We start from the raw sequence: 27,676 nt of genomic DNA, 5'->3' as shown, positions 1-27,676 counted from the left end.
AACCAATCCTACAAGAAGTTGATCTAAAAGTGACACAAACAACTGTAGATATTGCTGAATTTATAGGAATGAGGACCTTTATTTACTGCCCCCCCCCCTGCAATACATGTGTAATGCAGTCCAGCAGAAGACACAGATTCTTTAAGAACTGTCAGACCCCAGTTCATCAGTTCTTGTGACATTTGAAGCCACTAATAAGGAGCTTTCCATTTAGGATACCTGCCCCCCCCCCCCCCCCCCCCCCCCCCGGGAAGAATAAATTAAAATAAAATGAATAAATAAATAAAAACCTAAGCACTGCACATAACCCAGCACACAGTACACACCTAGGCATAAAGTACACACAAACACACATTCAAGCATAAGTACATGCACTCACACAGGCATACTTACAAAGAACCTACTGTGTAATCCAAAGGGTATGGTGCAGGAAAAGCTCATTTAAAATGAAAATGAAGCATTGATTTAAGTAACCTGACAGAAGGAAGAATGCCTTTCCAAAGTTTAGATGCCAACACCTCCAAAACGTGTTCTGCTATGGATTCAAAATTAGATCACGGAAAAAGGCCCTGATCCGATGAATAGAGGTGCTGACTGCTGGAATTTATGTCTCAGAAGATTTGTAGGAGCAGGAACCTGGTCATGTAGGGATTTCTAGGTTTTAAAATGATAATGGAATGTACTGATTTGCATCTAGAGCACAGACACACACATTTTATCTAATAAAACACATTGACACTTTTTACAAATGGCATTTGAGCAAACTGTTGCAAATTATCAACCAAAAATGTATTTTTCGATCTGAACAATGCGAGCATTCAAAACAGATTTCCTCATTCACATTTATTTCTCAACAAATACAGCATGTTCACAAGTTCCAACAATTTACACTGAATTTATCAAGCACCTTAAAACACAACTGATGAAAAGGCCATGCATGAAATTTTTAATCAGGCAAAACTAGTAAAACCGCATTTTCTTTAATTAAAAAACAATCCATAACATCCACACTGCAGAATACCATACACATGTACACATGCAGTTTGTAAAACAAACATATTCTTAGCCAGGTCTGCAAAAGAATATAGTTTATGATAAAATATCTTTTACATGGTAGATGTGTTTTTAGTCAAAAAATAAACTTTAACTATTACACAATGAAGAATTTAATTGTTCATCAAAATACATGATAGAAATTGTTGCTGCACATCGATTTCTTAACTTTTATATGTCTACTGTCTTCTGGCTTTGGGAGAGGAGGTAATCAATCAGAGCTGTGTCACATCTGAAACTGATTCTAACACTTGGCTAATACTGGACCCATGATGTGGAAAAGGTCAGCACTTGGACACCTGGTGAAACACTGTAAATGATTTCCTTTAAAAAGGGAAAACAGAAAAGCAGTAGGACCTTATCCTGAACTTGCTGCAGAAAAGCACACTTCGTATGAAGTCCTGAAAGTGAGAAAAACTATTAGAGGCACGAACAAAGAGACTGCCTCTACTCATTCCACTGGACCAGCCAGATGAGTCAGGAAAGCAATTCAACAGATACATGTTCAAGTAAAGTAAACTCCATTTTAAGACACAATAAACACAGAACAGAAATCAGGTGAGAGGGTCACAATGCATCCCACTGAGCTGAGAGACAAAAAAGGTCAGCTACTGGGTTAAGGTTCAGCAAGAAAAGAGTTGGACTCTATGACTGGACAACCCTCTCCCAGTCCCCAGTCTCCGTCCTGTGGTAGAACTGTGGTTGACCCCCTGGAAACAGGCTTTCAGAGTTGGGGTGGTCTAAAAGGAATTGAATAGTGGACTTCATATGCTGGACAAAGTGCGGTGGCTCAGCCCTCGGAGAGGTGGACAGGTACTAAATAAGAGGACGAAATACCAAAGTCATAGTCGGTTTTAAATACTCACAAAAAAAGCTTCTTGTCATTGGTTAACAACCAAAGACAATAACTTCCAATAACGTTACCTTTAAAATTGTGTCGTCATTCTGTGACAACCAGAAGGCAATATCCAGATTCTGAGACCATGTGCACGGGCCGATTTGAAAAAGTCCCCGACTCGAGTCATATATGTTAACCATCTGCAAGGGATGATTATTTTAATTGGTATGTTTCAGTTTTTTGCCAGCAAAAAACAAAAACTAAACATAAAAATAACAACAATTTCAAGATCCCAGATCCGTTATCCATTAAAACACAGACTTGTGAAAACATTTTTAAGTCACTTCAGTAAGTACTGGAAGTCAGAAAAAAAAAAAAATCAGTGATGATGTAATCTGAGGATCTCTTTCAAAATTAACAGACTGATTAAATATGAGGTAGACAACTGAAAATTGTGTATAGCCAAACATGCATTTTTCTCTCAAAAAAAATCTCATCATGTCATGTTTGCAGAGCACCTCTCCTCCCGTGAAGGTCCGTGCTGATCGCAGCTCCTCTGCAGGGCCTTTATGAGGGAAGGAGGCAGGGTAAACGTCCCCTGTTTTAACATCTACACCTGTTCAGAAACAAAGTCACAACATATTAAAGGCTGAATACCACGAAAGCACTGGATCCTGTTCTGTAACGGTATCACTTACCAATTCCATATACTACAGGTCTGTGAGTTCCATTAACAACCACATCGTTCATTTCTACAACAGCGAATCGAAGGCACGATTAGAGCAAAGGTTTTGTTTTGACAGGTGTATCTAAACAGTCTTCAACAGTTAAAACAAACATCAAAGTTACCTGTGATGCAGCATGTTTCCAGATGAATATCCTCCTTCTGTACCTGGAATGCTGCTGTGAAGTGATAAAAAGCCATTTAAGTTATGCTGCTGCATTACACTGCAGTCCAACATGAAGTAAGTTTGTAAGGTTATACCCAGTATATCAAGGCTGAGGTTATGGGATGTTGTTGAGTCGTCATTGAATCCGCCGACAAGATGGAGCTCAAGTCTGCATATTGGCAAGGAGAGGAGAAATGTAAATTAATTAATTAATTAGTTGAATAATCTGGAATTTTACTGCTTTTTTTATGTGTGTGTCATACCTGCCCTCCTTACAAGCATCACTCAGTGATGTCACCGCTTTCACGAGGAGTGGTACTTCAGACCAAGTGCTGGAACCGTCACAATGACCTAGGCAAACTGCTCCACTTCCTAAGAAATAATGAAACGTAATTGTTAACCACAAATTCAATATACAGTTTCCTTTTATAATGCCTTAGCACAAATGGTAAAATGGTAAATGGCCTGTATTTGTATAGCGCTTTACTAGTCCCTAAGGACCCCAAAGCGCTTTACACATTCAGTCATCCACCCATTCACACACACTGGTGATGGCAAGCTACATTGTAGCCACAGCTGCCCTGAGGCGCACTGACAGAGGCGAGGCTGCCGGACACTGCCAGACACTGGCGACACTGGCGCCACCGGGCCCTCTGACCACCACCAGTAGGCAACGGGTGAAGTGTCTTGCCCAAGGACACAACAACCGAGACTGTTGGAGCCGGGGCTCGAACCGGCAACCTTCCGATTACAAGACGAACGCCCAACTCTTGAGCCACGATCGCCCCAAATATGGTAAAGGATTTCTCACCAGTGTGCCGCAGCACAACCAAATGGCAGGTTGTGGCATCATCAGATCCAATGACTGAAACGCATTCTGTTAAAAATAAGACAACAAAGCATGTTACTGTTATAGTGCAGTACATGATCTGGAAGACCAAGTAAACATGCTGAAGTGCTGAATTTTATACCAAATAGTCCATAAATAAATAAAAGCAGAGTGACGCTTAGAATAATTCTTGATCCAAAAGCTATTCAGTGGTCAGACTTCATCACACACTATTAAGGTTTCTGTTGTTGGCTGAATGCCTTGTAGAACAACAAGTTTTAACAACAAGCAACCAATCAACATGATGGAGCCAAGAGTTTTCACACTTGAGGTTGAGCAGCAATGGCAAAAAGTAACCCCAACGATTTCTTTACCTAGCTTGATGATGAGGTGGAACTGTCACTGAAAGTAATTCATGAATATAAGGCAGAAAACATAGACTGGGATTTATTCCATATACTGCTACATATTAGAGTGGGTACCAGGCACGTTATCCATCCATCACTTTAACGCTTTGGCAATTAAAGTAAAGTGCAGACACAAGCGGAGTAAAATTACAAAATGTGTGAGAGCTTAGCTGCAAGTCTTCGGCTTCATTTTTGTAACTGATATGACAAAACTGGTAAGTGAAAATGTCTATGTCTTCTTTTTCAGTAGCCTCTGTTTCTGCCTGCCAAAACATAACCCTTGAGTTTTCAAGCTAAAATTGGTTCAACAGCATCTCCACCCATCTCTGTTATGTGGGCCCTAAAAGATCAAAGCTGTGTGAGGGTAAGGTGTAGACATAATAAAAGTCTTATGTATCAGTGTGTATACAGCCTTGCGATGAGGTCATCTGGTTCCAGTATTTTGTTTTACTCACTGTCTGCTGGTGTTGTTGCAGCAAACTCCCTCTGATGGACATACAGGAGGCACTTTGGATCAACATCAACAAGCGGCTTAGACCGAAATGCTTTTGCCTTTTCCTGTGACATGAAAGCAAAATAGTTAAATGGTTCAAAGTGATAAAACAAAGAAAACAACACAAACTGATTTAGTAGTTGACTCGGATATTTTTTCTGATCCTGACTCGTAAAGCTGGATCAATTATTGGGGACGACGGGATGCGGGCCAGCAGGTTTACAGGGGGTTACTAGGAGTTATGTTCGGTGAAACTTTAGTTAGGTAGTTTTATTGCACTTCCTGCAACAATTTGCAATTTTCAGCAACTTAATATTATTTCACTTTTCCTCTCACTGTCTGCTCCACTCTCACAGTATGACTGAGAGACACAATAGTGTGACCATAAACAAAAGCAAGGTGCAGTGAAGACTCTCTCACTGAGCTGAAATGAGACCAGTGCAATAAACGAAGTGAATAATTTTTTAATTATTATTTTTCATTTATCTTGTTATTTTATTTATCTTTCAACTTCCCCTTACCAAAAAACAAAAACAAAAAACAACTAACTAATGACATACAGTTAAAGAAGATTTGAAGACTAGATTACCAAAATAAAGGAACAAAGCTAGAAGGCTAGAATGAATCTTATTCTGAGCTAAGCACAGGTATCCTACCGATCTCGAGGATTTGTGATGGAATTGAGATTTGGCAAAGCGACATTTATGTGTAAAGTATTTGTTTATGTGGATGTTACTGTTATTGAGGGTTTGAATCTTTTTCATGTTCGTTATTAGTCCATACTGGATATCTATAGCTATAAACGGAATCTATATTTAAGGTACCTGAAACGTAGTCGTAGTGCAGTTCTATAAATCATTCCTGTGTAACTTATTAGGTTTGGTTTTTTGCTTCATGCACAGATTTACAACCACTGACACTTACTTGGTTACTTTAGAGACAGTTAAATCTGTTATGTTAGTAAATTATCAACAGCGATTTTGTTAGCATAACGATATACAGACAATTCCTATTAAATGAAAAGGATGAGTAGCCACTTTTGCAAAAACAAACCTGTAAATGTGGATTTTTGTCGAACAGGTCCGCTGTCGATCTTATGCGGTCAAGCGGTTTATTTTGAATGAACAAAGGCATTTCTTCAGGCTATGTGAACTTTACAGTGGTTGTCACGAAGAGCAAAAACTTCATATTACTATCTTTAAATACCACATACTGAATTCATTACTCAGTACAGTCATTGGTTGCACCCATCTACTTGAACTTCCTGGAAGACTTTTCTTCGTCGCTTCACAGTCGGATGCACCAGGTGAAGCATTAGCGCCCCCTACTGCTGAGTTAGAGATTCCTTATGTTCTTCGTTAAAAGTATGAGATTTGTGTCAACACAGAGCTTTTTTAACTACTTTGTGGAGATCATTTTAAGGTCCCTCCATCTCACTTTGCCTTTTCACCGTGAAATAGGGCCCAAGGTTTTGACGCCACACAGCGATAAAAAGCGCATTGTTTACACTTATCATATTCACCATTGCGGCTAGTGAATATGCGTACGTAGTAAAGGTTCGTTTTAGACGAGGCTACGTAAACTTACTAGCTGAAGTCACGTCGGGAAAGAGGGCAGGGAGGAAAGGAGCGAGCTAGCCGTTTAGCTACGTGACGTACACAATAATTGTGTAATAATCCCGACATTTACGCGTAATTATCGTCTAATAGAAAAATAACGGAAGGTTGCGACGTTCTTGTCGTTGTTCTCGTAAATTGCGCTTATTTTGCCGTCAATCGTCGAGCGAAACGAAAACAAACCGCTCTCCGACGTCAAAGCTAGCATAACAAACACAACAGAACGGGAAAATGAGAGGGGGTTCATCTTATGGAGACAGAGACAGGGACCGTGGTCGAGACAGGTGAGTTTTTAGTTTGTATGTGAAAGCAACATATTTTACACACAATTAGCTTTACAGACCTGGACTTGGGAGGAAGTTCGACCTGAGGCCCTGTTTTGTTTTGTTTTTATTAAACCCACAACCGATAAAGCCTAGACTTCCTCAATATTTTCTTAATTTTATTGTTACTCCATTATTATTATCATCATCATCATCATCATCATTATTATTATTATTATTATTATTAATAATAATTGTTATTATTATTATTATAATTCACAGTCGAGGGTTATAGTACATTTGCAGCAGTACAAATGCAACAGTTGCTTAAAAATGGTGTTGAATTGATGCCAGGATCAGAATCAGAATACTTTATTAATCCCGAGGGAAATTATGATAATTTCATGATAAATTATGATAAAGTTCAGGTCGCCAGTATCTGCTGTTTAAATATCAGTAGGAACTACAACTTAGGGCTACCTGGTATTTTTAACATTACATTTTATTACTTAGGAAATTGTAAAGGTAAAGTGTTGGGGTTTGTTACTTCTACCGGTGTACATACATAATCGTTGTGTCATCACACTACACTTACTAGCACACCTTCGGTGGTGTTTGCACATCTGAACTTAACTGAATATTGTAACCCTAGGTTTATATCTGCTGCAGTCATTACATAATTTCTGTAAAGGATTAAAGGTATTATAACTATCTTAAAATAACCCTAAAGCTTTAGGTTATATAAACAAAGCACAACAGAGCATTTATTGACTGGTGTAGAGGAGTTAAAGTCCTACAGTTTTTGTGGACTAATATAGGATTGGCACTGTAGACTTGATGATTATAATAAAATTACAGTGTTGTTACATGCATTTTCAGTAAGCCATACATATTTTGGTCAGGATCATAATTGCAGCATTAGCTCAACAGTCAATCCTTTGCTGCAGCTTGCGGTTCTGAGTCTTCAGTGCTCTTTATCTCATTGCTCTTATTTCTCAGGCCACGGTTTGGGCCCATGAGCGGTCGCGGTGGACCTCCACCAATGAAGTTTGGGAATCCAGGGGAGCGTCTTCGAAAGAAGCGGTGGAATCTGGATGAGCTGCCAAAATTTGAGAAGAACTTCTACACTGAACATCTTGAGGTGCAACGCGTGAATCAGGTAAATGTTTACTGTTTTTCTTCTACATCAGTAATATGAAAACGTGATTGACCTAATTTTTGGAGGGTATTTTTGGTAATAAGTTCTGTTTCAAATAGTGCTTTTGCTTGTGTGAGAAAAAGTGGAAACATACAATAAAAGCAGCAAAAATTGTAATTCTTTGGTAAAACTTTAGAACATACTCTGAAAAATGTGACCAATTTACACACCATCCCCTCATGTATGTTTTCCCCCTTCTTTTCTTGTTATGTACAGTATGAAGTGGAAGACTTCTGCAAAAGAAAGGAGATCACAATCAGAGGGTCCGGCTGTCCAAAGCCTGTCACCGCTTTTCACCACGCGCAGTTTCCTCGTCAGTAAAAAATACACTGCATAAACTATGATGCTGGCACAGATCATTTCTATAAAACATTAGCAAAGCATTAGTTTTAGTAATTTTTTCTTTCACAAACTCAAACATCCAGTGACTATAAAATCTCATAAATTTGTTTTAAATTTGTTCAAAATGTTTCTTACACGTACTGCAGGTATATTTAAACAAACAATTCTTCTGATGAAAGGAAACAAAGAAGATCAAAACATCTGCACAGCTTTTTGTTGATTGTCTCCCTCATTTTCCTGACAGAGTACGTGATGGATGTGCTGATGCAGCAGAACTTCAAGGAGCCCACAGCAATCCAGTCCCAGGGTTTTCCTGCGGCCCTGAGTGGCAGGGACATGGTGGGGATTGCACAGACTGGATCGGGAAAGACACTGGCTGTGAGAATTCTTCATCATTTGGGACCATGACAGAATTTTTAATGCTTTATTTAAAAGTCAATAGTAATTTCTGTATGTAGCACATGTTGCTAGGTTAACTGCAGAAGTAGGAAGAAAATCATTTTTATGCTTATACCAAAAGATTTTCAAATGGGCATTAGTTGGTTTTACTAATTTTTTTGCATTTTTTCCTGCAGTACCTTCTTCCAGCTATTGTACACATCAACCACCAACCCTATCTGGAGAGGGGAGATGGTCCAATTGTAAGTTTAAACTTAATGTGTAATATAATACCATAATATAATACAGATTTTATTTAAATCATGATCTTAGTGCAGGTCTTCTGTCATTCTGTAACCTTCCTTATTTATTATCCTCATCTCGTCGTAGTGTTTGGTACTTGCCCCAACCAGAGAGTTGGCTCAGCAGGTACAACAGGTCGCTTATGACTATGGGAAGTCTTCCCGTATCAAAAGCACCTGTGTCTACGGTGGAGCTCCAAAAGGACCACAGATTCGAGACCTTGAACGAGGTATGGTTGGGTGTAGATAAGGACATGCAGTGGATTATTGAAAACTGTTATAAAATCCAAGAAATCTATGAAATGTTCTGTTCACTATATCCCACAAGAACGATTGTCACTTTGCCTGAGCACCTTTCAAGATGTGTATTGCTTTTTCTGGTCTTCTTGACTCTAGGGGTTGAGATTTGCATTGCCACACCTGGTCGCCTCATTGATTTCTTGGAGGCAGGGAAGACCAATCTGCGCCGCTGCACCTACTTAGTGCTGGATGAGGCTGACCGCATGTTGGACATGGGCTTTGAACCGCAGATTCGCAAGATAGTAGAACAAATTCGGGTAAGGCTGAGGGCTGGTTTACTATTAAGATTCTGGATAAAACCCTATCGTAGAAGTGTTTTTCAGTTAAAATCTATTTCCTTCTCCGTCTCGTAGCCTGACAGACAGACTCTGATGTGGAGTGCAACGTGGCCAAAAGAGGTTCGGCAGCTGGCTGAGGACTTCCTGAGGGACTACATCCAGATCAATATCGGAGCTCTGGAGCTCAGCGCCAACCACAACATCCTGCAAATAGTCGATGTCTGCATGGAGACTGAAAAGGACGACAAGTAAGAAACAAAAATATGACTAGAGTAAAATAGCATGTTGCAATCTTTCATTATAGGTCTAATTTGAGCTCTTTCTTTGTTGGAAGACTCATTCAGCTGATGGAGGAGATAATGGCTGAAAAAGAGAACAAAACCATCATCTTTGTGGAGACTAAGAAACGCTGTGATGATCTTACACGGAGGATGAGGCGTGATGGGTGAGGAGTTACTCTCTCTTGTGATAATTACAAAGTATTTCTAGGAGAAATATTGAACATTAAAATACTGAAGGTGGAGTAATCTTGCTACTTTAATGTGGTTTTGTTTTCTAGGTGGCCGGCCATGTGCATTCACGGAGACAAGAGCCAGCCTGAAAGAGACTGGGTACTTACAGGTGAGGATAAAGTGGTGCCACCTTCTGTCCTGTCTTTGTTGTGGGTTATTTTCCTCCCATTCATCTGTTACCAGTATTTTACAAAATGATCCTCTTCTTCAGTTTCATTTTGTTCTTCTGTTGTAAAGTGTTTGATTGTATTCCACAGAATTTCGGAGTGGCAAAGCCCCCATTCTGATTGCCACTGATGTTGCCTCTCGTGGTCTGGGTATGTCTCACCACACAATAGTTCATAATATCTCACTATCTTAATAATTCATAATATCTCATGTAATTCTGTATTCACTGTGTCATTGTGATTCGGTTTTTTTTTAATCTATTTTTTTTTTCAGAAATAACTTTTAAATAATATATACATAAAAGAATAACACAGTTATAGTTGGTGGGTTCCTATTAAAGTGACCTCTGTTCTGCTAAATATCTTTACAAGTAGGCCAGTAGATTGTCTGTAAGTGGACAGCTGGAGAACAACCTTTCTTGCAATTGGCAGATATAAATCAAAACACAAAATATACATTTTCTTGCAGAACTGTCCTCCAACAATTACACTCAGGTTGTTTATGTCAGTTTTTTGTTATTAGGAATGTATTAATTTGGGTCAACAATAATTACAAAATAACACTTAAATACACTAAGTACACATCTGCTATAAAAATTTAAAAAAAGGCTCCAATATTTTGCAAAAACTCATTGTTTGCCTTTCAGTACATGTACTTAATTCTAGTGGAAGATCACAAGTATGTCATTTGATCTGTTAACATTTTTGCATTTAAAAAATTAAGGTTAATAGATTTTTAAAAATTCATTTTAATTATGTTTCTATTATGAGTCAGTGTCATTATAGTAAATGAATAAAATAAAAGCTAAAGTGTAGTTAACTGAAATAAAACTCTTGAAAAAGGTTAACTGAAACTATATTTTGCACATAAACAAAACAAAATAAAAATATCCAAGAAATGTCCTTAGTTTTAGTATTTCTCAGGTTGGCTGAAATTTACCAATACAGCCGGTATTGGTACAGATCTTTATTGAGATATGGGGGTATTTATGTCATACTTATGTCACTGTGTACCAGTGTCCTTATTGTGAAATATATTCTAAGCTTCTTCTTCTTCCTGAAAATTACACTCCATATTATAATACTTAAAAAAAACTTGTAAACTTGTAAAACTTGTATATTAAAAATTAACTAAAAGTTATCAAAAAAACCGGCAATGAGTAAGTCCATACTAAAATCTAAAAAAAAAAGTTAAATACAAAACTAATAACACTTCTGGTTCTGGTTTTAACCTATTAATGTGGTCTCTCGGTTAAACAGGACATTAGCACATTCGTTACAGGAGCTTTTACATAGATTAATACACCAGTAATTGTATTATACAGTGTGTACATGTACTATTGCAATTAACCACAAGTGTGAAAATAAACTGAAAGGAATAACAGGAATGAATTTAGTGATAAACAATGAAACAAATCAGTGCTTTATATTAAAGCGCCCGCCCTTACTGTAATAATGTGACAGTCTAACGGACCATTTTGTCCAGTATGGAGGCTGCAGGCCCTCTGGTCCACTGGGTTTATAGTCTGTTTCTTGTTACTGCAGTTTAAAGGCTTCCTTCAAACGGGGCTCTTTGGCACGCTGCCTGAAAGGAGGGGTGTGTGGGACAGATGCTCCTGTGCACCTTTTCTTATGTCTCCTTTGTGGTGTCAGTACAAATTTACTAAGGATGTTGCACATATTGCACTTTTTAAAAAAAATCTAAGCGTTAAAAGATAAATTGTGTAGTTGTCCCTTTATTCTGCAAAAATGTTAAAGTTTGCTATGTTTTGCAGATGCATATGTGTAGAATAAAGACAGATGAATTTTCTCAGATCCACTTGTTAACAGGATAATCTTGAGAAGGGGGGATAAGTGAAAGTGTCTTAATTTTTCCAAAATCCCCATGACCGAATCCTTGTTCTCTTTTCCCCTCTTCTCCTCTCAGGGTTTGGCAGCACATGGCAGCTGTAACAATCTGCGCTGCTGTCACTGCCCCCTCATTCACGTTAAAATAGAAGCTTCGCTAGTTTTAGAGGGATTACAGCCCCTCTTATTCGACTAAAAAAGATCCCCCCTGCCCAGTATTGTCAGAGTTTGTAAATCCAACGAGCCTTCCTTGGGAGCAGCCTGAGGTTCCTGTATGTCTGCCCATCGGTCCGTCCCAAAAAGCAGACAGACAGGAGAGAGAGAGTTAGACGGGCTCGTCTGGATCCAGTCCTGGCCAGGGTCTGAGGAGGGCCCTGCAATGCGGCGAGAGAGCAACAGAACCACCCGTTGTGTGTGTGTGTTTGTGTATACGTGTGTGTGTTTGCGTGGGTGGGTGTGTCTCTGGAGATTTAACGGTTCTGCTCCCGTCTGACGTTGCTGGTGTGAGCAGAAGGTGAGGGAGGAATCCTGTCTCCCTCTCCCTCAGCCCCTCCTTGTGAACCAGGACTGATCAGGGGGGACTGACTACCTTTGTAAACACAACATGAAGGGGGTAAGTACCTCACCACCCCTTTGTCCTAACTCCTCCACGAGCTCACCATACATTCAGGTGCTGCCTTAGTGCTCATTAAAATCAGTAGCATTCAATCACGGTACATTATTATTCCTATGTAGTAGGTAATGGTTGATTAAGTGGCTTCCCTCTGTCACGATGGAGGGGAGAAGGGAGACTTATTGATCAGCAGTGCTGTCAGAGCCCCACATCTTCTGTAATGAGAAACAGACTCGTTGTCCTCGCACATTCTGAGCAGCAGTCACATTAATGTGAAGATTACAAATCCAAATCATGATTTCAGCTGAATGCCATGCTCACTTTATATCTGCTGAGCACAAAAAGCTACTTTTCAGTTATTTTTGAATGTCGTTTGGATTTTTGCACGATGTCTAAATAAGCAGGTAAGTTATTCGTTTAGAAATTCTCCTAATAATGCATTTGGAAAATATTTAGTTGTAATTATATATTTGGGCTAAAATAAAATTACCTTTTTTCTCCAGAAGTCCTGATCTTGAGATTCTCATGTATTTACTTTCTCCCTTCCTCTAATATTGGTTTTAATTCAAAAGATGTGGAGGATGTCAAGTTCGTCATCAACTATGACTATCCAAGCTCCTCTGAGGATTATGTCCATCGTATTGGACGTACAGCTCGCAGTACCAACAAGGGCACTGCTTACACCTTCTTCACCCCAGGAAACCTGCGACAAGCACGAGACCTTGTCCGGGTGCTGGAGGAGGCACACCAGGCCATCAATCCTAAATTACTTCAGCTTGTGGACTCGGGCCGTGGAGGAGGAGGCGGTAAGAAGGACTCTGTCACGCTCTTAAACCTCAGTCAAATCACACAAATTTTGTGTGTGAAAAGGCTATCCATAAATATTTATCATACAACAGAAGGTGCTATTTTTTATCATTTAATGATGATTAATGAGTTTTGTTACTCTGTTTTAGACTCCTAGTTCTGAAATCAGTCTTAAAACGTATTTGTTACCTGTGAATCTGTTTGTCCTGATTGTGCTTTACATATTTATACACCTTTGGTTCTAGGCTGCTGTTTAAGTTTTAATATGAAAGGCAATAGAGCACACAGGTACCTGTTCAGTATGGTCAGTGACAGTTGACTAGCCTGATTGTAGTGCAGGAAACACTACTGAAAAACTTCACACACAGCTTAGTCAAGGAAAGTCACTGCCTAGATTTAAATAAGCAAACAGTTAAGAATGTTCTATTGAATAACTACTGCAGTGATTAATATGTTTCACATGGAAGCAATGGTGAACCACGGTGTTTGAGGAAGAAATAAAAAAACAATCTTGAATGATGACCATCAGTGATAACTTAAACGTTTCAGATTGTTAAATATTATCAGTAGAACTCACAGTAAACTCATAAGATTGGGGTGAAACACCTGTGTGGCCTTAAGAAAACCACTCGTCAGTGATGCTAACTGGAAAGAAGGCATCCCTCATGAAACGATGCCCCCATAATGATTAGTGTCTTCATATAAGCTTGTAGGGTTAGTGTTTCGATCTGGGGTTCCTGTGGTGGTCAAATTTAGGTTCAGCAATATTAAGTTCCTAAAAATGAGGTCAGTTGACTACCTAAATATGTCAGATTACCTGTTTTTCCTAACAATGGATATTTTCCTATTTGTGTACTCTTAACATGATAATGCCTGGATTTATCAGGCTGAAAGTGTGCTTCAGGCGACATTATTCTCACACATGGATTGGCCACCACAGGTTGGCCTTCTATTCTTTCGCTTAATTATATTTACAAAGTTATTACTCTGTATTTTTTTTTTACTTTATTATATTCTATTTCATTGACTTACTTTATTTCACCTTTTTTTTTGATTTGGTGGATAAAAAACAAGAATTTTCCAGTATATTGTGTGTGTTAATGTATCTAAGTATGTTCTTACCTGAAAATTGTTGAATTGCTGTTTTTCAGGTGGAAGAATGCGTTACCGTGGCAGCAACTCCAACAACCCGAACCTGATGTACCAGGAAGAGTGTGATCGTCGTATGCGCTCCAGCGGCGGCGGGGGCAAAGACAACCGCAGCGGCTTCAACCGTGACAACCGCAACAACCGTGACGGAGACCGCTCCTCTTCTTCCTCCTACAGGGACCGAAGCCGGGATCACCGAAACAACTACAACTCAGGCTCGGATCAGTACCAGAGCTACAACAGTGGGGGAGGTGGCGGCGGAAGTGGCGGCAGCTACAGCTCTCGCAGTGGAAGCCAGGCCGGGAGCGTCGGAGGTCAGGATCAGACGAGCCAACCGCAGGGTCAGTTTGGCCAGGCTCCTCCTCCACTATCAGGGGGCCTGCAGCCCCTAATGGCTCAGCAGTTTGCTCCACCACAGCCCCCACTCATGGGCTTCATGGGGCAACCGCCGTACCCGTTTCCTTCGCCTCCCCCTCCTCCCCCAGGCCTGCCACCTCCCAGGAAGTAAACTGAACAAGCACCGAGTTCCTTTGTGCTACTTGTGCATCCACAGGTTACCTTTGTGGGCTTTTTAAAAACTCTTGAAATCATGTAGAGGCAGGGGTTTCAAAGGCATATGTGTAAGGAGGTAAGGGCTTATATTTTCTATTTGTTTTGTACTTTTTAATACACCCAAAATGTGGAATTTAAATTGTCTGATAGAAAAGGAAATCTTCAAAATTTACCAAGGGTTTTCTAAAGTAGACTGCCACTGTACCTGCACCATGAACCATAAGTATTGTGTTTCTATTCCAAACAAATGCCTCAGAGGATGTGATCTACTTAAAGGATTTGATTAAAATGAAAGTGACGTTAGACTGAAGCCTCAGTATTATGTGGATCATTGGGCTGGTCTACTATAAATTCATTAATAGTCATATTCCAGGCTCATATCATTCTTGAGCGCTATATTAGTCTACACTTGTTCAGTTTGAGACATTTTGGCTAGCATTACATTTTATTTATTCTTTATATTATAGCTTTATTCTCTGAAGCAACATTGAAGTTTGTCTCTTCTCTCCAATAGTTGTCATACCAGTCAATCATTGAGTTTGTAGTGTGATCGTTGTACTAGACTCAGATTTTGTCACGCATGCTTTTCCTTTCTGCTGTCCCGTAGCATTACTAAGCACATTGTTGACTAAACTGCAGATTGTTGCTCGTTTCCCTTTTCCCCCTCAACGTGTTCGTTTTATTGCATTTTCCTAAATAAATCAAACCAATAAAGTGTTTCCTACTTTTCAAATGATTAATCAAGCGTGTACACCTGGTTACTTCCCTGTTAAGATGACCTTCACTATATTATTGTAGTACATTCTCAGGATTATGCACGTTTTCTTTTCTTTTTTTTGATCAGTAAATGCATATTGGTGGGGATGGAAGTTGACTTCTGTTTACAGTTGGTGCACAAAATTATGACTAACATGGACATGGGTTACAAGGAATGTGCTACATGCAGTTTTTTTTGTAGAAAATGGTTTCTAGAAACTTCAGCTTAGTATTTATATCTGAAACAGGTTTGGTAAAGGGGGAATCCACTCTGATCTACTTATAACCATACCACAAATTGCTCTCTCGGTTTTAGCATTTACTTATTCCTTTTTGTTAAAAACGTGCAATTAGCTGTGGCAATAATAACAAATCTTAGCTGGCCTATTAATACCCAAACCTAGCAGTTCTCAAAAGTCGGACAAAGCCACAGCATGTGGAGCATGGATGAGCCTAATAAGACTTACAGTTGTGAACTCTAGTTTTTAAAGAGTGTGCCACAAAAAGTATAATATCGACTTAATTTATTAAATTTGTTTCGAGTGGAAAGCCTCCTCCACACCTACATGTCAGTAGTAGTAGCAGAAGGGTGCCAGTTTAGCTCAGTGGGTCAGCAGCCAGCCATATGCTGCATAACCAGAGTGCAGCAGCCTGTGTTCAAGTCTTCTCCTTCACTGGTAAAGACAAAAAATTATCAAAAAAAAAAAACTATGTTTGATACCGTTATGGCAGTCCTGCTTGTCCTTTGTATTTTTATAATGCAAATCTGAATGGAATCAAATCCGTTTCAGCGTTTTTCACACCAACTACCCATAATTGATGAAATCTACCTTATTGACAAACTGCTAGAGCATCAAAACCTGGAGTGTTTATCTTTATTATTGCTTTCTTCCGTTTAATCCCAGATGTTAGCAGTAAAACTGCCTGTAGATAAATTAAAACATCAGATTTATAACATAGAACCATCTTAAAAAGGGAAAATTGCACAGTTTAACATGGGTCAGTTTATCAAATTAAATTTAATACATGTACAGCGGAATCAATATTACACAGTGAGTGATTTCTTAAATTGCCTCTTAACAGACTGTGCTCCAATCAACTCAACAGCCGTGGTTATCAGAATAATCCCATGAATTCACTTTTGTGTGTCATTTGTTTCACAAAGTCTTTCCCGGTAAGTATATGAACAAATGAAAACAAAGATCAGATCAGCCATTTGTATACATATATGTACAAAAGGAAAAAGAAAAGGTTTCATCTCAGGCACATGGCAGAATCAAACCAGATGCCAGTGACGTCACCTCAAGACCGGGTCAATCTTTGGGTCAATCAACCATATAAAGGGATAAAAAAAAAACCCCGAAAGGACCATGTAGTGTACACGGGAATGATTTCATTTGCCAAATTTAGACACAATAAGTGCATGTAAGATTAACTCAAAATCCTGAGTGTAACATAAGGTGATAAAGTGTCCCAATCTTTTAATAACACAAAAGTGCAGATATTTTTAGAGGCAGCGATTTCATTTGTGGGCCTTTTGACGCAACAGGAGAAAAAGCACCGCTGTAAATAATCTTAAAAAGCAAAAAAGTAAACAATAGTCGGTTCAGTTTCAGGGTCCTGGTATTCTCCATGCTGGCTCACAAATCCAAACTTATTGGTCCAGCCGAACAAAGCAAAGCTTTCCTTCGAGTTTTCAGTCACACCTGTGCTTTTCCTACTATGACCCGCTAACACAGCTGCTGTGAAAACAGGCGCATTCTCACAGCTTTGACACCCACACCAACCATATGTAATACCTCCAAATACATTAAAACTCAGACTATTCTTGAAAAGGAAAAAAATAAATCACATTCCAATTCATCATTGAATTAGTTACTGCATCATTACAGATCGTTATCTTCATACGCTAAACAGCTCTACCCCTTGGCTCAAATGGAAAACGTCTTCGGTGGTGTCATAAGTGGGAGATGAACGTTTGTCTTATTTTCCTCTTCAAGTTTTCATTTAAACTGGAGGCGGTTTGCTAACGCGTTGCACCAAAGCTGTGCTAAATTCCATCATTTGATAAGAAATGAATAAGAAAACAAAGAATATTCTAAATCCCAAAATGTTTTCTGGCTTTTGGTAAGATTGTTTAAAAACCTCACTTGAAACATTCAGCTGACCTAAGTGAGTATGAAGTGACAGATCTGCCATGAACGCTCAAACATCTGCTGAAATGCAGTCTCCGATCGAACATCTCCTTTAACATAAATGTCAGATATGAGCTGTTATTACATGTTAACACTTTGCAGTATGTATACTGGACAAATGCACACATTCAATTTTTAAAACATGTTTTACCAAGAGCCGCTGCACTGAATCATGTCGGCTTTATGTCGCTGCGCTGGACTGATTGTTGGACAGGAAAAGAAAAGCGATCAGCAACAACGCTCGGGAACATGGATATGATCAAAAAAGGACAAAAAGGCTGTGAACCAAGGCACGCGGTGGAAGCTGGTACCCGCAACTGCTTCCAGAGTTTGAAACCACAGAAGCGTAAAGGTCTCCGGGCCTCAGTCAGCATTGAGGGAAAGCTTCAACCTAAATGTAAAGGAAGCAGCAGATCACATGACAGGATACTGGTCCTTCACACTAAAGGTTTCCCCAAGTGTTTGGAGGTGGGAACTGGTCGACGTCACCAGATTCATCGTGAGATTTGTCCCCCAGGTTGAAAGTTAGTTTGTACCGCAAACGGACTTTCTCCTGTGACGACACAAAAGCAAACAGGTTAACTCATCAGTGATATGCAGTTTCACTCCTATCACTGTTCTTTGCTGCATTTGCACTTTTAGTATACAATCATCAACATTTCTCCTTAAAAAGGCATAGTTTATTTTGATCAGATACAGAAGGTGAGCAATATACTGCTGCAAGGAAGGTAAAAAAGAAATATATTTTAGCCACCTAAACACAATGTCAATTAAAGTGTTCCAGTTTTATTTACAGTATTTTCACAGCTTCAGACAAACACCAATTAAGCACAGGGAAGTTCTCTTTAAAGCCACCAGCCTCCTTTAATAACAGTAATTTTACCTGAGAGAACGTGGCAATTGCTGCATTCATCGGTTTGTTTGCGACTTCTGTTTTAAAACGTTAAACAGTAACCCGTGCTCTGAGATAAATGTACATTTTTTGCCAAAAGAGTCTGCCTTTAGAGCAAATAACCGCTTTAGTGTCGTGTTGCAAATGAAAGCTATCAAATTAAATGAAATTATAGCAAATTAAAGCAGTGAAAAATATTCTCAGTACACATAAAGAAACAACACAAGCTTTGCTTCTGTGACAGTAGTCCTGCCTGCTACCTCGAACTGTGGAGGGGCATGCTGACTGATCTACTGTAGATAAAACACTGACGAGTAACTGGTAAATGTATAAAATGAATAAAATGCATATTCTGACCAGAGGCGATCTCAAGCAAAGTGCAGTGTATAAACAATGCGGTTGAAGACGTAGATTACCTTGTGAGGGTTCGCTAGCAGTAAAATCTGTGTGATGGCAGCTGGAGACAAGATGGGATTGAAGGCGGGCAGCTCAGTACTGGAGGGAGGCTGAAGCTTGACTTTCATCACCTAGATAATGTACACCCATTGACACATTAAAACCTACATGCTTTCCAGCTGGCTAAAACAACAAAAGCTCTCAAATTAATAACAGAGATTGACTTAATCTCAACAAAGAAGAATTTCTGGATCAAAAGCATGAGACATGGCCATTGCTACCATCAGTACGAATTTCAGGAAACAGGAACCTACTCTGGGCACAGCTGCCTGGAAGCGGATGTTGGTAACAGGAATAGGAGCTGAAGACAGCATGGAGATGATCACCACCAGCACGTCAGGTCGTGATGGAGGGCAGTCGCGGGCAAAGGTGAACAAAACCCGGAGACTGTGCTTATCAAATACAGTGACTGGTAACAAGGTGCCTGAAATAGATTGAAAGAAATCAAAAGAAAGGATTTCAATTTATGTTACCTCCATATTAGCTCACAAAACCTTTCATGACTAAGGCTAACTTTTTGTTCCAGTGCTTACTAGGTTTGATGATTTCCAGAGGCACAGTAACATCAGCTAGAGAGATGCTGTCGTAAGTGTCAGCAGTAGGTAATGAGGCTTTGTCAGTAACTGTGAGTGTAAGATTGGAGAGCAGCACAGCATCAGACTGCTCTGAATGGATGACGGAACTGGCCCCAGGAGCAGTAGCAGAACTAGAGGTGGAGGTGGAAGTCGCAGCAGGTGTGGGCTTTGAGCTGGATTTAGCCTGGAGATCTCGTAAAGGGACTCTTGATTGAGGCTGCAGCTTATCCCTACATGAAAAAGAACAAGGACACATGTTATATGGCAGCTCTGCGCATGTCAAATTCCAACAACAGCACGTTACACTACAAAGGTGATGACAAAAGCACTTACCATTTGACCTGCTGGCTCTCTGGAGGCAGAGACTGCTGCAGCAGTGCCTTTCCCAACAGATCCAGCTCTTCCATGGCTTTAGGAGGAGCAGTAGCCCCCTCTACTGGTGGAGCCCGTGGTTTCTGAACTACAGCTGGTAGCAACACTGAAGCTGGTGCAGATTGAGTAGATACCTCTGTTATATCTGATGACTGAGAGAGAAAAACTGAGTTATTTTAGTGTAAAAGGAGATGAAGATGGCATAAAACAGAAAATTAAACCAGTGGCAGGAATCCACTGTGTAAGATCTTTACATGCTATGATTTATTTAGAACCACAGCTGGGTAACAGTAAAGTAAGTTTAAGATTTTAATAAACATGTCACACAATTTTACTGTGAGCATATTAAGTATCATCTTACTTCGCACCTGAAAAGTGTTCTGAGAGTCACCGTTTTCAGTTACATTCAGTCCTGAGAGAACAGACAACAAAAGTTAGATTACATCCAATTTAAGGTAATTTTTTTTGGAATCACTGAAGCCTTTTTAAAGGAAAAACAAAGAGCACACACTGTATACAGACACAGTCACTGCAACTGAAGACACACACACACACAAGGTATGTCCACACAGATTACATATAATGTGCTCTAACTAGAGTCACGCCCTGTTGAACATTTATGAATTTTATGAATCGAAAATGGCGAAATCAATCTTTTACATACACTACAGTCTTATACTGTACTAAGGGAAAGAGACTAGACTTGTGATCTGGCCAGCAACACATTTCTTTTCCGCTAGGTATTAGATCACATTAAAGTGTATAATTTTGTTCAAAATTTATTACAGAACATTGCATTTTATCACAGGTGACTTTTCTCATCTGTTTTTGTAATCTTAAATGAAACTGTAGGATTGTCCTCCTTATAAAGGAGAAAGGAGCAGAAATGCATGATTCTTATTTTTTTTAAAAAGTCTACTTGAAAACAGCCCAATGACCTCTGCTCTGCAGCACTTGGCATGTCAACTGACGTGACTTTCTAACATTAGCTGTAGCCATTATTCACGTTAAATGCAGAAAAACTTGACTCAAATAATGAAAAAAGTTCCAATTGTGCTGCCTAAAAACTAAATGAGCGCTAACAAAAATCTAAAAACTTTATGTTTCACTCTTTCGTATTTTCCTTAATTATGTCTATACACAGGTGTCTCTGGAAAATGAGGTCAGGATCACAGAGGAGGTCTGTCTCTGCAGGATGCTGCGCTTGAATCAGTGGAAAATAAGGCAGAATTGTGCTGAGCAGACTGGGATGTGCTTCCTGGCTTTCTAACTTTTTGTTCACAAACCACATGATTTTTCCTGCTTACCAAGTGACATGAGCTCATCATCCAAGAGGCTCAAGCCCATATTCTGAGTCAGAAGTTGCAGGCTGGAGGAGTCTGTGTTAGACGGTGCGGTGTTGGCTGATATGTTAAGGCCTGTCAGATCCACAAGTGCTGAGCTACTGTTGCCTGATTTGGAAAGAAAATACTCATTTGTGACTCAGAAACTGAGGGAGAATTAGGGTAAACTCAAATAGATGGTAAATAAGACTTTATTGCAATCTTCAGCTGTGACTTTGAAGGCACCCACCTGGTTGTAAAGACGAGTTTATGACATCTTTAGACACATCCTCTCCCTTTACGAGCTGTCGGTACTGATTAATGACCTGCGTCAAACTGTCATTGGCCTGCAAGATATCCGCTGTAAGCAGAAAACTAATCAGTAAGACAAAAATTTTACCCTTTGAGGCCTAATTTTTATCTGTTTGTATAGGTAACAATCTTACCTAAAGCTTCATCATTATCCTCAGTGTCACTCGCTAATCGGAATAGGGTAGGCCTCATCTTCTCACAGCGATTGTAGAGATCCTGCAATAAAAAATACATCATGAAACCCTAAAATCACACACCCGCTGAGCAGTACCAGTGGGAGCACGAGACCTGCAGCAGCTCTTTTTAATGTGCTGCGTCCTACAAACCTTAATGAGCTCCTGGTTGCTCTGGGAACAGCTCTCCTTATTGTAGCCCTCCAGCAGCTGGCTCAGCAGGCTGACGCTCTCCTTCACCTCCTGGATGGCATTCACTCGCTTCGACACTTTCTCCACTCGTTTTTGGTCCTAACGAAACGTTCGGTGAGATCACACAGTGCCCAAGATCAAAAGAAACTTTTGCGGACCTTAATTTTTTCACTCAATCAGGCCATGAAGGACAGATGTAATGATAATAAATAACATCTTATACCTCACGACTAATATTTAATGCCACAAAATATGAAAGTAAAGCAAGTGCACATTTTAAAACCCTATAATTAAGTCATTTAATAATGAATTTAAGTTTTATTTCACCAAAATTCATGCGTGGCATCTGATTGACTGTCATTAATCTTGATCAGTATTAGTTTTTTAATACTCTGCACAGTCATTCTCAATAATTTATTAAAACATTTAAGCCTTGATGTTTGATCATTTCACTAAAGCCATAAATATTAAATGAATACACCATCTCCATAAAAGCTGAAGAAGACCAAGTCAAACAAAGGGACATGTATGTGAGAGCACATGTTGTAAACCTCACGCAGCAAACAAAGCCGATGACTCACCTCTTGGACCATTTCCTTAATGAGCTTGTTTGCTGCTCTTAAATCTTCAGGGTGAGTGCTATTCAACAAGCGGGACAGCGTCTATAAAAACAGGATGAGACAGAAGCAGGAGAGGAAAGGAAAGAGGAAGAGAATTCTTTAAACTGCTGCTCCCCCAGTTTTTCCCAGGAGTTCAACTTTACATCATTTGATGGGAAACAAACTCGTGATGATTCTGTTGGAACAAAGCCCATCCTAGGACAGAAAATGAATGACGGATTTGTTTCTAAAACCTGAAATGTCAACTCGTTGGTGCAGGAATACACATCCATGATTTCACAAGTCTATCGAATGTGATTGGTGCGTCCTGATTACTTGTGTAATATATACACCTTGGATTTCTCCTCATCTTCAAAGATGGCACTTTTGGCTCTGGGTGGAGGGGGTGGGAGGGGCTTGTCAACGGGAAGCACAGGATCCTGCTTGACAATGCCTGGAAAAAACAAGAACACTCATTAACCTTTGAAAAATACAACATCGGTTCTATTTATAAATCACAGATAAAGAATCGCGGTCACCTTGACCTCTGTTTCAACTACGATGCCTGTGATACTACTGCTTTAATACTCTACACCCATTAAATAATTTTAAATGAGTCTTCAAATATATAAAAAAAAACAACTACAAAAAACAAGTTTAATACTAATATAATCCAGGAATTTATGACAGCTGTTGGAGGGGAAAGTCTGTTTCTGCAATCAGACTGGGTTCAGATGACCATGACTAAGGACATCGGTCTCATGCTTGTGCTAGAAAGGAGAACTGACACATTCTCCCTACTAATCAAAAAGAATGGGGAACCAAAAAATACATTAACACTAAAAAAGGGGGGAACTAAAAACATCCATAAAACATGTACGATGAACTAATGTGCAACCACGGAGAACAATAGACTGTTAAAGGGGGCCTATTATTTTTCATTCTTCAAACAGGTGGAGTAGCTTTGCATGATTAACAGTTCAAAATAATGACATTTTATGTTATGTTGGACCTCAATACAGCCCTATGTCCTCTACCTTTAGGCCCACCTTCCCTTCAAACTTTTTCTGGTATTCCACACGTCAGAAACCAAAAGAATCCATCGACCCACAAGCCACATTTTTTTTAAACATGATTAAAACTAGAATTAAAGTCAAATAACAGTCAGAATCATAAGAAAACACTTATTTGTTCTCAAGAAAAGGATCTTTAATTCAGCCTAATTTTACTCTTTGCAATCTGCAGTTTGAGAAACACTGCACCTTTTTCCTGACTGGCTGCCTCTCACAAACAAAAGGCCTGAACAGCAGACAGGAAGGGCTGCTGTGACAACCATTATTAAAGACATCTGTGTCACCAACATCATACAGCATCAAGACAAGAAAAATACGGTTGAATCTGAGCTTTCACATAAGTTCATTATTTTAAACTTTGTAGAAGTCATTTGTCTTGATGGTTACACATAAAATTCTAAAACATCAGGAGAGCTCACCCTGTTTTTTCAGCATCTGATATGCTTCCAATATCTTGGTCTCATCTGGGAGTCTCACCGTCCAGCTGTAAATCATCTCTAAGACCTTCTTCTTCACTGCCTCTGGAGCTCGGGCTCCTAAATACTACAAAGAGAGGGGGAATGGGTATTAACTACTGCTAAAGAAAAACAGACTTATTCTTTCACAAATGAAAATGAAATTGGGTCAGAAGAAAGTACTTATTTGGTACAAGATTTAATATTAAAACCTTATCCAGGCTGTGTTTTCAAACAAACTGTAAACTAAATACAGCTCAATCTTTTGTGAGATTCATCAAATAGCTGTCATTTTCAGTAGTTATACTAAACTATAAAAACCTTCACATGGATCTTTGGTTACAGCCAAACTGGTGAGGCAAAACATAGAACAACAGTCGTTACCTTTGGTGAAACCACTTTGATTAGCTCATTGAGAAAGCGAAACTTCCCCACTTCACTATGAAATCGCTTTCCACAGTTCTTCATGCACGTCTCAAGAACCTGTGTTCAAAGGTTGTTGGTTTTACATTTGCACAGACATGCAGAGTTTAACATGACATCCTACAGACCTTTGCACTTGTTGATGCTGTGTGCAGGACGATCTTACCGTTAGCGCTTGCATCGCCTCCCACTCCTGAGGAGACTGAATTTTATGTGCCAGAAGTCTGGTTGCAAGCTGAGGCCTGAGAAAACAAACAAAAAGGTTTCACTACAGTGACAGACTTAGGAGGTTGTACAACACCTTAATTTAAATTTTTAGTGATATACTAAGTATAAAATTCTGGTTTTAAACACTACCAATTTTTTGAACCAACATCTGCCACTGGCATCAGCAAATTTACAGTACTGTGGAAATCTCTTGAGCCACCTCGTGTCTTTACACTTTCCTTCCAAGGAGGAAGATTTCAGTGTCATTTTTTAAAAAAGTGATCTTGAGCAGTTCTTCTTCAGGCTTTCTAAAGGTCTTTCTTTGGACATTCGGCTGCTTTTTCATTCATTTTCAGTTCAGTCCTCATACCTGAACATTTTCAGGGATGTTTTTTGTCACTTTATACTGATTTATGAATTCATGCATTAAAAAGGCACCCGACTGAGGGAATAAGCCATTCTTAAGGAAAGGAAACAAGTAGAAAAGGCTGAGGTATGCCAAATCACACAAGAACTGGACTGAAAAGCCTGTGACAACAGAGAGCAATGAATCCAAATGTAAAAGTTTTGGTTCAAATCAATACATAGAAGGTCAGGACAGCGGTACAACAGTGAGTGTTTACAGGGATCTATAATACGCAGTGGAGGCTTTGTCATGGTTTGGGGCTGCATTTATAGATCTTGTAATTATGAACACAGAAAACTATTGTCAGATTTTTATCCAACACACAGTACAATTTAGAAAGCATCTGATCAACAGTATGCCAATAATCCCAACACACTGCTAATGCAGTAAAAGCCTTCCTGGATAAAAAGAGAAAAAACAAACCCAAAAAACACACATACTATGGAAAACTATCATGGAATAGTCTGCCCAGATGCCAGACCTCAACATTATTGATGCAACGTGGGATTATCTTTACAGGGAACATCCAAAGAAGAGGCATTGAATGTTCTTCAAAAAGCATGGAGAGCTGTTCCTGATAACTAAAGAAGAGCAACAGTATCTCTCTTCTTTAGTCATCAAGCCTGTATAGAAGAATAAAGGTGGTCACTTTCAACCACGTTGGAATTCTACGAACTTTGTTTTTTTTTTTCTCTTGTATATTGCATTTCCATTTATTTCTGCATATTTTAATAACTCCCTACACCCGCTTCCCATTTTCCTGCCAAATATAAAGAAATTAGGGGTGGCTCAAGACTTCCGAAGTGCTCCAAGTAAAATTATTTAAAGCCAATATAGACATTTCACCATTAAATCCCTGCATCCCTAAAATTAATTAAAAATGTCACATACAAGCAAACTGTTAAAAAATGCATTACAATCCTTTAAATCAATACTACTCTAAAAAACTGAAAGCAAAGGGACACAAGTTGTCAGGATGATAATGTCAACCGCTGGTACACCACGTTAGTCTCCATTTCAGTGTGAAATTGTGAAACAAATGAATCATCATCGACTCACCCTTCCGGTTCATTTTCGAGCTGATCACAGAATCCCTTTATTGAGTCCCAGTCAATTTCCTTATTCAGAGGATTGGTGGCCTTATCTGTGTAAAATTGAAAACAAACAAACATATCCTCAACTTGCTTTAAATGCTTGGCGTGTTTTTGAATTTCAGACCTGAAAACTGGGACAGAACCACTTTAAATCGGATTGTTATTTGTAGATCTGTGAAGGCGGTCAAACCTGTCGCTTTACACCTGACTCTGTGCAGCAGCTGTGGCCTGTGAGCGTGTGCAATATGTAAATCAGCTCTCTTGCTTGGAGCAGATGAAGAGGGTGGCTCGCTTTTGGAGACGTGTGTCAGATTATAGCCCAGGTGTGACAGGTTTCCTGCTAAACTTGGTCCTCAAGGAAACAACCAGAAGCTAACTAGTTGCTTGATTTTTAGCCTTCAGCTGAGCGTTACTGACACCTTTAAATTTAAATGTCACCTTTCTGTAGTATCACTGAGCTAAAGCGGACAACAGTAAACTACCTTTAAACTCATAATGAAGCAACTATGAAACCGTATATAACTGTTTGAGTTTGTTCCTCATCGCCAGCTGCACTTTTTAATTTAATGGCTTTCGCTGACTCCTCTCTGCTCCCGGGGGAGGAAGCTATAAGCGTCAGCGAAAAATTCACAATGACTAAATATGTCGATGTACCTCAGGGGCATTTCGGTTATCTATCCACGTTCAAAACCTAATCGAGTATTGTAATAAATTGCTAACTTACTGATGCGAGACTGCAGACTGGCCTCATCTGGAGGCGCCGCCGCCGCCATCTTTCAAGAATTCTAAACAAGAAGCAAGCTATCGCGAGACTTTTGTAACATATCGCGCGAATAGCGAAACATTTCAAGGGCTTTGAGAAGATCTCATCAAACAGCGGTGGGAAAGATACTACAGCTCAGCTGAACTCAGATCATTAACAACTAATTTTATTATTGGCGATTAATAAAGTTTTCGGATTCTGGTGGTGAAAAAACATGTGCCAAACACAAATCCATTTATCTAATTGACTGTGATAACAATTTCATATTTTCATATTCTTTTCCCTACACAGGTTCGAGGACGTTCCAGGTGAACACGCGCGGTGAGTTACAGCCAGCGAGGAGTCACGCAGTTTTTGCGTGCATGTCTGTGCTCGTGGACATTTGTGAGCAGAAACACTTATTATTAAATTATGCACTTACACTCAGAGTTAGAAATGAAATATTTGTATTAGAGGGAAGGAGTATAACAAACTATAAATTAAGCTAATTTGCACGTTTTTATTCTGCTTTTCTAATCAAAAAATTGTTAATGCAAGAAAAATATCCAAATATTAACAGGAAAATCTCAAACCAAA

The 27,676-nt window shown here is 39.4% G+C and overlaps 3 protein-coding genes across 3 annotated transcripts; 1 reads left to right on the top strand and 2 right to left on the bottom strand.

Moving 5' to 3' along the window:
* Positions 1 to 828: 828 nt before the first annotated feature.
* ntan1 (N-terminal asparagine amidase) lies at positions 829 to 5,932 on the bottom strand. Its single transcript, XM_082537442.1, has 10 exons — positions 5,564 to 5,932; positions 4,473 to 4,575; positions 3,593 to 3,658; positions 3,045 to 3,153; positions 2,877 to 2,950; positions 2,741 to 2,794; positions 2,590 to 2,643; positions 2,410 to 2,507; positions 1,978 to 2,091; positions 829 to 1,869 (listed from the first exon to the last, which is right to left on the bottom strand). The coding sequence occupies exons 1-10, from the start codon at positions 5,642 to 5,644 to the stop codon at positions 1,699 to 1,701; spliced, it is 924 nt and encodes a 307-aa protein (XP_082393568.1). The 5' UTR covers positions 5,645 to 5,932; the 3' UTR covers positions 829 to 1,698.
* A 174-nt stretch (positions 5,933 to 6,106) lies between these two features.
* Positions 6,107 to 15,575, top strand: LOC309709023 (putative ATP-dependent RNA helicase DDX17). The gene is made up of 13 exons (XM_082537441.1): positions 6,107 to 6,410; positions 7,389 to 7,548; positions 7,804 to 7,900; positions 8,174 to 8,307; positions 8,505 to 8,570; positions 8,698 to 8,839; positions 9,006 to 9,166; positions 9,263 to 9,435; positions 9,522 to 9,632; positions 9,747 to 9,808; positions 9,957 to 10,016; positions 12,900 to 13,133; positions 14,286 to 15,575. The coding sequence occupies exons 1-13, from the start codon at positions 6,358 to 6,360 to the stop codon at positions 14,789 to 14,791; spliced, it is 1,959 nt and encodes a 652-aa protein (XP_082393567.1). The 5' UTR covers positions 6,107 to 6,357; the 3' UTR covers positions 14,792 to 15,575.
* A 1,016-nt stretch (positions 15,576 to 16,591) lies between these two features.
* LOC309708263 (ADP-ribosylation factor-binding protein GGA1-like) lies at positions 16,592 to 27,165 on the bottom strand. Its single transcript, XM_082536113.1, has 17 exons — positions 27,062 to 27,165; positions 26,303 to 26,387; positions 24,797 to 24,872; positions 24,592 to 24,690; positions 24,172 to 24,295; positions 23,033 to 23,133; positions 22,662 to 22,742; positions 22,042 to 22,179; positions 21,850 to 21,931; positions 21,654 to 21,764; positions 21,389 to 21,532; positions 20,450 to 20,493; positions 20,043 to 20,233; positions 19,668 to 19,939; positions 19,389 to 19,558; positions 19,095 to 19,205; positions 16,592 to 18,339 (listed from the first exon to the last, which is right to left on the bottom strand). Exons 1-17 carry the CDS (start codon positions 27,108 to 27,110, stop codon positions 18,229 to 18,231), a joined length of 1,989 nt encoding a protein of 662 aa, XP_082392239.1. The 5' UTR covers positions 27,111 to 27,165; the 3' UTR covers positions 16,592 to 18,228.
* Between the last annotated feature and the right edge of the window lie 511 nt (positions 27,166 to 27,676).

This window comes from Aulonocara stuartgranti (genome assembly GCF_965226115.1).
Source record: "Aulonocara stuartgranti genome assembly, chromosome: 6".
Lineage (NCBI taxonomy): Eukaryota > Metazoa > Chordata > Actinopteri > Cichliformes > Cichlidae > Aulonocara > Aulonocara stuartgranti.
Note: the sequence above shows the minus strand (reverse complement) of the source record. Positions and strands in the feature narration are given on the sequence as shown.